Source organism: Raphanus sativus, chromosome 4 (assembly GCF_000801105.2).
Source record: "Raphanus sativus cultivar WK10039 chromosome 4, ASM80110v3, whole genome shotgun sequence".
In the NCBI taxonomy this organism is placed as follows: Eukaryota; Viridiplantae; Streptophyta; class Magnoliopsida; order Brassicales; family Brassicaceae; genus Raphanus; species Raphanus sativus.
In genome coordinates, this window is record NC_079514.1 from 42,397,797 (window position 1) to 42,409,389 (window position 11,593).

Genomic DNA, 11,593 nt, shown 5'->3' on the forward strand with positions numbered 1-11,593 from the left:
TATCTGGGCCCAGATGCTATTTAAATAAACGAGGCCTCCCGTTGACAGCTCATTATAATTTTTTCCTTGGAGAAAAAGAAACCTATTTTCCCCCTTTTTCATCTTAAATCAAACGAACCACGTAGAAACTACAAAGCGGAAGCGTGGCAGTGAAAAAAAAGGATGTGATCGCTAAGACGCTAAGTTACCATTTTCCATCTCTTAACTTAATTATATGATTGTTTTCAACAAAAAAAAAACTTAATTATATGATTGTTTTCAACGTGAGCGGAAGAGATAGACTTTAGCAGGTTATTGAAATTGAAAACATCAGAAGAAGAGATATGACTGACGCCGTGAAAATCAGTTTGGTTTTGAGGCAAAATTAACATTGTATAAAAGTGAACGTAGTGATGTCGACTGAACTGAGACTAAATTTCTCGTTTTTGGTTGACTTTTATTGATAGTAGAAACATAAGATGATGGTCAATCATAATATGACATGTTAATTCTATTGGACACACAATTAACTATTAAAATCAGTGTAGTACGAAAATTTAGTTATAATAATTCTAAAAATGTCAGCAATGATTTTCAACTCCATAAATGATTTTGATTACATATATACATACATTAATGGGTTGTAAGACCATCCAAACCTTAAATCACTCACAATGTTTCCAAGTTGAATATTGAAATATTCACACGAAACTCTCCTTTGAAAACACACACCTATGTGTGTGTTTATATACGAAATTAAAATACTTACTTGTGTAGATAATAAATGATTACTTCACGAAATCATCTCTATGGCCTAAACAAGACGTAATACAACCGACACTACGAATGAAGAAAGAATAGAAGCCAAGTTTTGTCCTTAAAACTCTGATCGCAAAACGTCTTTTGGTCGTACCTCTCCGCACTTCTGAAACCCACTGCTCAGCCGCCTCATTTATTCCTTTAGCCGACTTCCTAAGCTTCTCTTTGAAACTGAAGCTCCCTGGTCCCTTCAACTCGTAGCTTGCCAACACCACCCGTCTTCCGTCCCGGTAACATTTCTGTGAGTACCATTCGCTCTGGTCATGATGAGGCAGCGTTACATAGCCGTACATGTACGTTTGTTCCGACATAATTATATATATATAAAGCAAAACTCGATTTAGTGTGTTCTAAGTTTTCATAGGTGTCCTAGTACTATATATTAGTATGTATATATATGTACGAGACGTAGAGTTGGGTGAGATTGCGGTTGAACCATTATGAAATTGCGTTCGATAGTGGTTGTTGACTGTGTTGTACCTAATATAAAATGCACTGTAGTTATGTGACATCATGTAGCATATCATGAGATTCCATGTGTAATTTGTCAAATAGTAACAAATGAAAAATTGATTAATAAACCAATCATAAAGATAAGCGATTGTAAGTGGTTGAAGATTAAACTTTACCTACTTGTTGACGCCAAGAAAAGACTTACTTGTATCATGTTACTTTCTTTGTTTATGAATTGTTTAGCAGAGATCATCTAATCAACTAAAGCATAAAACTGAGGTTATGTTAGGAATGATCTTTTTTTTTGTAATTAAGAGAGAACATCCATGGATAGGAAACAAATTGTTATTGTGATGCGATAAGAACAAAAAAAATTCACAGGAAGTAAGATCTATAAATAATAAACAAGAGAAAATTAACAAAATGAAATGTAACTTTTCAACAAACACTGTTAGTTTTTAAGCAAAATCAAACTCTCTGAACTTAGAAAGGCACCGAATAACATACAGTAATGCATCGCTTCTGTTTACTATAATAAGAGAACACATTATGACCTGCAAAAGAAGGAGATACCATATCATATGGAGTATCAAAGTTGCAGTGAAAGCAGACATCTTAAAGAAGTCACAAGATTGTTGAGAGAAAAGAAGTTACCCCACACATAACGATAGCATAGATCCTCAACAGAAGTATAAACTGTATGTTCAAACAAACATAGATAAATGATCCAAAGCACTCATCAAATGCACTTTATAGTTTCAACCATCAATAGATGAGAACATACCACGATGATGTAGAGTAAATAACCAGAACGAGATATCAAGCAGACAATTAGTAGCATAGTTGCACGAAACACAGCACCACGAGTGCCGAAGCAACACATGATCAAATACATAGCAATCCACTTGTTCTTCCATAACCAAGCGCCTACGCCTACATCTGTTATGTTTCATACAAATAACAAACCGCATGATCAAAAGCCATACATAAATAAATGTTATGATTTAGTTAAAAACATATGAAATATTCTCTCACATATTCCCTTACGGAGAAACTCGCCAGCTCTTCTTGATGGAGTCCCATCCTACAAATCATAAAATAGTAAGTAAAATAATATATTTCAAATAACTAAATTAGGGACGAACCTGATCATAAACATTTTAAGTTGTTTTAATTAAAAAAAAATTAACAATATGGAGACCATGCAATTTATGTATAATATAGCTTTTTAATATGGAGACCATGCAATTGATGTATCATACACTTCAAGAGCTCAAAAAACATATACCGTTTGTCTGCGGATGCATGTAACTCTAGTCCTGAATTCGACTTGTTGAGGCTGAAGTGGGACCAAACTCTCGAGGTAAGGACATATAGCACAAATGTCTGAAGAGAAGGGATGGAGTTGGTTTGTATCTAGATAATACTTAAACAACCTCTTATTGTCGTCATAGAAGACAACATTCCCTTGGTTACATACACTAAAGGGCGTAAATGACCTAGACTCCACGTCTGGCTTGATACCTATATTTATGGAGTGAGTCTTGCTCCATGTTTCTTCTTGAGCAGCATCCATAGTCCATATCCCTAGCTCCAATCCACCAAAAGAATTCCTTTCCGACATGGCTATGACTAGACGATCACCAACGTTGACAATCTGTGCTTCATGCATGTTGCCCTTGGGAAGATGCGGATTTTTAACGTAATGGAACTTTTCCGTGTGGAGATCCAAGGCTAGTACCGAGTATACTGATCCGTTGACACCATGACTCACGATGCGTAACCAGTAGATTGTTCCGTTGACACAAGCTGATTTACGTCCGACATCAACCTTGTAACGACGTGGTTTCCAAAGTGTACGCCATTCACCAGTGCTGACATCAAGAGTGTCGCTATAGTTAGGATCACCGGATATCCTCACTACCTTGTAGTGACCTTTGACCTTGTCTCTACCGAATCCCATCGCATAATACCCGGGGAAATAAGTCGTCCATGTTCCTGAAACTTTAATTATAATATAACCATCAAGTATAAAAATGTATAGAAAATTAAAACTCTAGAACTCCAGATGAAACATTCGCATTGACTTCCAAATTTTAAGTGTTACACATATATAGATCATCTACTCTTTCGAACTATTTAACAACATTGTGCCTGTTGACATTTTAAAATATTAGCTCAAAAAAAAATTTGTGCTTATAAACTTTTGTAATAAGTTACGTACAACTAAAACTATCGTATAAAATCATGAAGCCCCAAACAATCTTCATACATACATACATATATATATACATATATATATATATCATGTTCAATGGCATAACCGGTCTTGAGATTTATGTATATCGAAACAATTACGATATGTCATAATAGAAATTACCGTTCGAAAACTTGGAGTTAGTGCGGCCGTTCACTTTCACTAGGGGAGGGGAATGAAATCGCTGGAGTTGTCCTGTAGAGGGGTTCAAAACGTTTACACACTCTTCCTCGGGGATGCAGAACAAACCGTCGCAACTCATCGATGGTCTTGTCGCGTCGCAGTGCAAAGAGACGAACACTTCTCCCTTTTCAAAACGAGATTCGCGGAGAAGATTGGGTGAGACGCCGCAGTCGCAGTTGTAAGCGGTCAGGATTTTCCGGCTTGATTTTTGAAAATTCAGGTGCCTCTCCACGAACCACTTTGATTCCAGTATTGATTTCCATTCTTTTGACACACTTTTGAATCTTCCCAGTGATTTTAAGGGAAGCCTCACGAGTAAATCTTCCAGCAAATCTGTGGTGATATTCATCTGACTAGGGTTTATTTTATAGGCAAAATTAGAAAACATGGTTATCGAAGATATGTATACAAATATCACTCGGAAAATATGTATATTGATTTTTTATTTTTTTTTCTACCTGGAGATATTATTTTTAGTATATTGATAAATTTAGCACAAAAAGAAGTGTATTGACAAGCAAACGAGTGAAAGATAAATAGGGATGGATATTGCCTAGTCACTATGGCGAAAACTTCATAATTTTATAAACTGGATCCCAACTAAACACTTAGATTTTTTTTTTCTGTTTTGAATACAAATTCAAATAATAACTGAAAAAGCCCCCAAAAAACATGTACGAATACATTGATCTTTGCAAGCTGCTGATGACTTCCAACTATACAAATAAGATAAGATACCAAAGTTTCAGAAACGATCTCTGGCTCTCTGTATACGACGCAGTGCTTCCGCATCAGTTGCTGACTCTGGAATGCTTAAAGATTTGCGTATGTCTTTGCTTGATGTTCTGAGGAATGGGTTACACGCTTTCTCCACCTTCACAGTCGTTGGAATCTACAGACAGCAAACCACGAATGAAATCACGAAATAGGTTTAGAGTGAGAGAGAGAGAGGAGAAAGAGCAAAGAACAGATAGTAATACCGATGGAAGTCCCTGGCTTCGAAGATGAGCAACTCGGGTTGCGTAAGACTGAAGAGTTTCATTCTTTGGTTCTACAGATAGTGCAAACTTGACGTTGCTCTGTATCATAGAAGGACATATAATGACATAAATAGTTAGTTTACTTCACTAAAATTGCAGAGAGTTGAAGAATGTGAGCAAGAAAGTGTTTATGTAAGAAGAACTTACTGCTGTGTTTTCGCGACCACAGTATATAGTTGTATCATCTGGTAAAGAGACGATCTTTTGAAATGATGAAAGCATCTGAGATGTAGGCAAAACACACAAAAACAGAGTATTACTGTTAGAAGAGGACAGTACAATTAGGACTAATTATGATGAAATTAGCCAACTAGAGCACTCAAATTCATTCTCTTCAACAGCTCTATAACATTTAATTGTTTCAAGTTTTTTTTTTTTTTTGAAAGAAATTGTTTCAAGTTTTACAGATAACTTAAAACACTTTTCTGTCACAAGAAACTAACCATAACAGTGCAAGGTATATACAAGGTTGAAACCAAATTTCACTGATTAGGTTTTAGGCCAGGCCTCAGTTTCAAGAAAATGATGTTACCTGCTCAGGGGTACCTTCTGAGAGGGTACCACAGGATAAGCTATATATCAAGTCTCCTGTGAATATTGTGGCTGACCCTGGGAAGTAGAAGCTTATATGGCCTGCTTGAGAATAAAGAACAGTTAAATAGAGCAAGAAAAAAGTTTTTCTACACTAGAAGGACAAACAGTAAAGAGACTAGTTTCACAGTGATGTATTGAGAATGGCAAATAAGTTACTAAGATTGCCAATGCATGTTTGCAGAGATATGTTCATAGTTTTTACAAACCTTGGGTGTGACCAGGAGTGCCAAGTACTCGAACCTCATGGCCAGCAAACATCCACTTATCACTATCATTCAGAAATATGTCAACTCCAGGAATCCGATCCTTATCCAGAGCTGAGCCAATCACCTGTCAGGAAACATAACTCACATAAGAACACACTCACCGAAGCAACAACGAAAAGAACAACTAGCAAAGTCGAAGACAAACACATTAAAGGTTTCTTTTCTAGACAAACACATTACAACATCTTAAAACCAAAACCATTATATTGTTAAGCTCTATGCTTTATAGCTATCAGACAAGTGAACAAAGTCATGATATAGAGAGGAGCAAATAGCAGAAAGAAAACAAAGATTTAAAACATGAAGATAGTATCCCCCATTACCTTTGCGCCATATTTTGCTTTCAGTTCAGCATTCCCACCCACGTGATCATTATGATGATGAGTATTCAAAATGTAAGTCAAGTTCCAGTTTTTCCTACTCAACGCCTCTATAACAGGTGCAGCCTCACAAGGATCAACGACTCCAACAGTGCCGGTGTCTTCATCGTGCAAAAGATAAGCATAGTTGTCCTTCTTACTACACGGCACCTGAAACACCACCGAATTAGAAAAGAAGCAAAAGAGATTGAAATGTCATCATAAGTGATGATGACGAAGGCAATAAACATACACTAACCAGTTCGATTTTCAACGAAGAGGGCATGTTGGAGATGCTACAGAAGTGGGTGATCTGAAGCGTTTTTCTAGCTCCACGGAGGGTTTTGAGCGGCATGGAGAATAACCACATGACTCCGTATAATAAGCTTTTCCTAAGGCAGAGATGTCTCAAACTAGGCCACACACAAAGCTGGCCTCCAATCTGTTTCATAAATACAATAAAACCAAAATTAATATAATCTGACAACAAAACAAAGGAACTGCCAAAAGAACAAAAGACCAAACACATTTGTTCAAAACAAAAGAAAAAAAACAGAACATAGAAGCTTAAAGATTGATCCTTTCCACCTAGGTATAATAGTAGTAGATGACTATTTTTCATGAATACAATCAAACATAATAATATAATCTGACAACAAAACAAAGGAACTGCCAAAAGAACAAAAGACCAAACACATTTGTTCAAAACAAAAAAAAAAAAACAGAACATAGAAGCTTAAAGATTGATCCTTTCCACCTAGGTATGATAGTAGATGACTAATTCACCTATAAAGACTGATCTTTTGTTAAAACGAAGCCTAGAACTAGCTTCAGATCATCAAAAAGATCAGTAAAGTGAGGATCTTTATGAAATCTGGCACAAACCCATCATCAATATCGGATCTTTTTGACAGGATCAAAGAGTATAGTAAAAGGGGAGGGAGGGAGAGAGAGATGAACCCTAGAACACGAGGGAATTGATGAATTGGTGGTGGATGAAGCTTTGGAGATCATCGGCATCCTCTCTCTCTGTCTGTCTGATAGATTCCTCAGATGGAAACTAGAGAGAGAGGGAGGTGAATCGAATAAGCCTTCTTCTTGGAAAAGCTTTGCCTGAGCTGAGCTGTGAGGAGGACGAGTCTGCGACTTCGACAGGAAAGACGTCAGAGCTAGAGACAGCTTTTATTTAAGTCATAATTTTATGTAATTAATAGCCCAACTACTAAATCCCATTACAATAAATGCTCTCACTTACTAATCATTCATTAATAACTGGTTTATAAATATTTTTACTTTTATGTTGTCATGTTTTTTTAGAAAAATTATTACTTTGTAACGGTTTCGTAGTTTACTCTTTTTTTTTTTTAATTTTACTATTTTGCTAGATTAGATTCTCTTTTGGATGGCAGGAAAAAAACATTTCCATTTGGATCGACGTCTGAAATAGAAAGAAAATAAGATTCTCTTTGGTCAATCTTATATTATAATTTGCTGGTTTGGTTGAAAGGTATTAGTAACATGTATATACTATTGTGGGTTTTTTACATGTGGTACTATAGTGTCTTATTATACTTTTACTACTTTTATGAAACTTCATTATAATAATATGATTTTCTTATCAACTAGTTTTATTTTTGTTGGTGAAATTTTTATCAATTAGTTGACTTTGTCAATCTTAGATATGTATATTTGAAAAAATGTCATAAAAGTAGTTGGCAACATTATTGGTGCACAAAAAAGAAAATAAAAGTTGGCAACATAATTTATTATTAAATCTTAGTTATCATAAAGTATATAATATCAAGATTTTGGTATGTATATTTTGTTTATTATTAAATATTAGTCATCATAAAGTATATAAAATCAAAGATTATTTTATTTTTAATCTTCATTTGTCTATATCACATTTTCGTATATTTTAAAGGAATATCTTTTCTAGATAGATATGACAGGATGTATAGAATTGTATAAGGCACATTAACCTATGCAAATTATGCATACCAAAATCTTGATATATCAACAATACACAAGTAATCATTTTTATAAGGAAAGGGAAAAAAGGCAAAGTAATCGAGTAAGAGTTGGGTCTATCTATCTAGTGGAAAATAGAACATGACTTGCATCGTTCATACCCATTTTTCATTTGTTTGACAATTCATAAGGTTCAAACCATACCTTCAACCAAGCTATTAAATTGTTTTCTCATTGTTCAAGCGACTTTTTTCTTGTCTCTTATTCATGACAAACATATATATTTCAGCAAACTAATAACAATCAACCAAAAGAGGTCATGCACCATCCACCATGCCTCTAGTTGTGTTCTCAAGCTTGAACACAACTAAAGTACAATTTAAAAGATAAGGAATGTGTTTTACTCATTCTGAAATTGTTTTGGTTAAAAACTAGCCCAAAAAGCCAATAAGTATCTAAAGAAGACCAATCTCCAACTGGGCCTTGCTCTTGTGGATAAGTTAATCTACCTTTAAACTTTGACCCAATAACAACAAAAAAAAAAGAACAATCAATCCCCTTTAACACTTCCAAGTAGTGGTATTGAAAATTTAGTTTCCCATGAGTTTTTATGAGATTATGAGATAGGAGATTATGTAACTAAAAATTATATCAAGAGCGAGACCTTTTCTGATATTAAAAACTGAATCAATTCATAAACAGTCACACTGGAGCATACTGAAAAGTCTAGGTTTAATTTAACGAGGACACAAAGCATATTCTTCTAGGACAAATATAAAACGGCAAAGAAGATTGATCATCAGGGCATCTTCATCTTCAAAGGTCTTGCACACTCAAACCTGAAAACGAACAACAGAGCCCAAATGTTAACTAAGAGACAAGAAAACATATACTATTAGAATCGAGATGCTTTCATGAACATATAACTTAGTAAAATCAAAGCAAAGATGTTTAGGACCACCCATACATCAAAAAACAATTAATTAAGATACTAACTAAGTGAAACCAGACAGATTTTATTTAGCTATGGCTAAGTTCAGGACCATTGCGTTTCAAATGATTCAAAAAGTGTGACACAACTGAGTAGTGTCGAACAGCATAAAAGATTATAAACAGACCTGGAGGAAGGGACTGCTTAAGCTTGTCGGCTTTCTCTTGGTCAAAGACGCAGAAAGTGTAGAGGTACTTCGAGCATCTGACCTTGAACTTGACAATGTCTTTGCTTTTCTTGATCTTCACAGATCGAGCATCTTTCCTCCTCGCTGTCAAAAGGAAGTCCTTAATATCGTGGATTTGCTTAGGCTGCCACACATCATATAAAATCAACCATAATCATCAAAAACAACGTTTTAGCAGATCAAAGTTCTCTGTAACCTAACAAGTTTTACTTAGATCCTAATCAAAGCAACAAGCGATTAAATTCAGCGAAAATGAAACAAGAACCGATATTCCAAGCTCTACAGAAACAATGACATTACACTGAGATTGCAGTGGAGGATAGATAAAACATGCTACGAACCATTGTCGGATCTGTTGTTTAAGCTAAAGCCGTAAGAACAGGGTCGTCAAATGTAAATGAGACTCTTTTAAAGAACCCTAGACATTTATATAAAAAATACCAGATCTACCCTCTAGCCCATCTTTGAAACTAGTTTACCCTCTGGCTCATCTACCTCACTGTTTCGTCTTGGGCTTAATCCCAATTATATAGCCTAAAGCTTCTCATATTGCCAAATTTTGACCCTTTTATTATTATTATTTTTTTTGTAGAAGGCCAATTTTATTCTTTCATTTTCTTTTTTTGAACTTCATTCTTTCATTTTCGTTTTTACTATTTAGATACATTTTTTCACTTGTAATCGCTTTACTGTTTGGAAAGAAATAAAATTAACTACCAACTTTTTATTTGGGTAAAAATTAACAACCAAGGATTTAGGATCATTACTTACTAAATAAATTATTGATCTCAATGTTAACATTTACTAAAGTAAAAGTATCTATTACACAAAAGATTTTTTTTTAAAGAGTATCTAAAACCTTATTCCATCTTTCACTCTAAATTTATAAAGATGTTTATAAACCTACTTAAGAATAAAAATTATACAAAAATATAGTAGTCATATGAGTTATTTTATTCCAAATGGATTAATGTTGAAGTAAATTCTAATCAACTCAATTTCGGAAATACTCTATGTTAAAAGAAAAAAAAATGAAAAAACACATAAAATTTTTCCAAAAATAATACAGCTACAAAAAAAATTCTCAGATGTGGTCTTATGCTTAGGCCATGAAATATAATGCTCAAGAATCCAATAAACTACAAAAGAAAAAAAATCACAAATGTTATGTGATATTCCTGATATGTTAATTTAAAAATAAAAGTAAAAAAATAAATAAAAAGTTTTAAAAAGCCCACTATGTATAAAAGAAAACAAAAGTATACAAACTTAGTATGGATGAAAGCATATGCACGTACGATTGGGTTTGACTACTACATTTACTATTGTTGCCCCGTGTCATAATGAACTTTCGGTGATAATATAAGTATGTACTTATAAGAAAAATGTCATAAAGTCTATATAAAGAATTTCAAATTGTGTGTTGCGTACATATCTTTAAAGGAAACAAACATTATGTATTGTATTATTCTATATCTTTCACGTTCGAGTGTAAAATGATTAAACTAAATATGCTTTTTTCTTTTTGTAAAAGCGAAAACAAATATGAATTGATTGTGTTTTCACAAATGGATTGTAAAAAGAAAACCATAAGCTATAAATTAATGACTATACTACATATCATGAATTTGAATCAGAATAAAGTTTTCATCATAATTGTTTTTGTTTCACATACCATACTGTGATAACAACATTACAAGAAAATGGGTTAAGTTTAAGCGAATATTATTTGGCTAATGTCAAGTGACAAACGAATAATCTTCGTTTAATCTATCTATCACCATATTTATCTGTCATTGCTAGCTATTTCCTATCGACATGACATCATGACCAGTCCTTGTTGAAAACTAGATTTTTGTCACCACTTCTATATTCCATTTTTAAGATCATCACTTATATACATGTTTGAAACAATATTCTACATAATAAATAAGAACAAACGAGAAATGGGATCTCGTATTTCTGCATGGGAAATCGAACAACTCGTGGATCCGAGTTAAGATCACATGATAACACGTTGCTTCACTATCTGATGACCATAACGTAAAATATATACATGTGTAATATACACACACTTGATTAATATTTTAAGCTATCACACATACTATTTTAATTAATTTTTAAGAAATAGGAGTACATATTTTAAAAATCCAAACCTCCAGTCGTGTTATGGTCTTATTATTTTCTCTTTTGACCTTTGCTTCTTACATGCATGTCACATAACATCTTCAAACACAAACCATCAACTCTTAAAACCTATATCAAAGTTTTAACCCAACCGATCTGATATTTGCCCCTTTTAGTATCCTAAATAATTTTGGCATACCATTTGTTAATTTCATCTTTGCCCATATGATTAAATATCACAGAAAGAGATGTTTTGGTATATAGATATCAAAACACTATATTTCTGTGAAAAAAACATTTTTATCATAAGTAATTTTCATGCAAATTATTTCTCAACAAATATTCAAAACGTCGGCACAGAAATTAA

General features: G+C 33.8%; 4 protein-coding genes across 5 annotated transcripts; all 4 read right to left on the reverse strand.

Annotated features, from left to right (window-relative positions):
• Positions 1-558: 558 nt before the first annotated feature.
• LOC108832152 (uncharacterized) lies at positions 559-1,146 on the reverse strand. The gene has a single exon (XM_018605647.2). The coding sequence runs from the start codon at positions 1,107-1,109 to the stop codon at positions 768-770; it is 342 nt and encodes a 113-aa protein (XP_018461149.2). The 5' UTR covers positions 1,110-1,146; the 3' UTR covers positions 559-767.
• A 521-nt stretch (positions 1,147-1,667) lies between these two features.
• Positions 1,668-4,052, reverse strand: LOC108853600 (F-box/LRR-repeat protein At2g43260-like). Of its 2 annotated transcripts, none has more exons than XM_057008987.1 (6): positions 3,632-4,052; positions 2,540-3,249; positions 2,287-2,335; positions 2,036-2,190; positions 1,906-1,947; positions 1,668-1,805 (listed from the first exon to the last, which is right to left on the reverse strand). In XM_057008987.1, exons 1-6 carry the CDS (start codon positions 4,038-4,040, stop codon positions 1,710-1,712), a joined length of 1,461 nt encoding a protein of 486 aa, XP_056864967.1. In that variant the 5' UTR covers positions 4,041-4,052; the 3' UTR covers positions 1,668-1,709. The 2 variants fall into 2 exon arrangements, with proteins under 2 accessions (XP_056864967.1, XP_056864966.1); XM_057008986.1 differs by having other exon boundaries at positions 2,540-3,255.
• A 202-nt stretch (positions 4,053-4,254) lies between these two features.
• On the reverse strand, positions 4,255-7,099 carry LOC108849486 (hydroxyacylglutathione hydrolase 1, mitochondrial). Its single transcript, XM_018623039.2, has 8 exons — positions 6,911-7,099; positions 6,210-6,392; positions 5,915-6,121; positions 5,532-5,655; positions 5,264-5,364; positions 4,879-4,953; positions 4,672-4,770; positions 4,255-4,583 (listed from the first exon to the last, which is right to left on the reverse strand). The coding sequence occupies exons 1-8, from the start codon at positions 6,968-6,970 to the stop codon at positions 4,437-4,439; spliced, it is 996 nt and encodes a 331-aa protein (XP_018478541.1). The 5' UTR covers positions 6,971-7,099; the 3' UTR covers positions 4,255-4,436.
• Positions 7,100-8,567: 1,468 nt separating this feature from the next.
• Positions 8,568-9,579, reverse strand: LOC108851716 (60S ribosomal protein L38-like). Its single transcript, XM_057008995.1, has 3 exons — positions 9,441-9,579; positions 9,040-9,223; positions 8,568-8,760 (listed from the first exon to the last, which is right to left on the reverse strand). Exons 1-3 carry the CDS (start codon positions 9,441-9,443, stop codon positions 8,738-8,740), a joined length of 210 nt encoding a protein of 69 aa, XP_056864975.1. The 5' UTR covers positions 9,444-9,579; the 3' UTR covers positions 8,568-8,737.
• Positions 9,580-11,593: the final 2,014 nt, after the last annotated feature.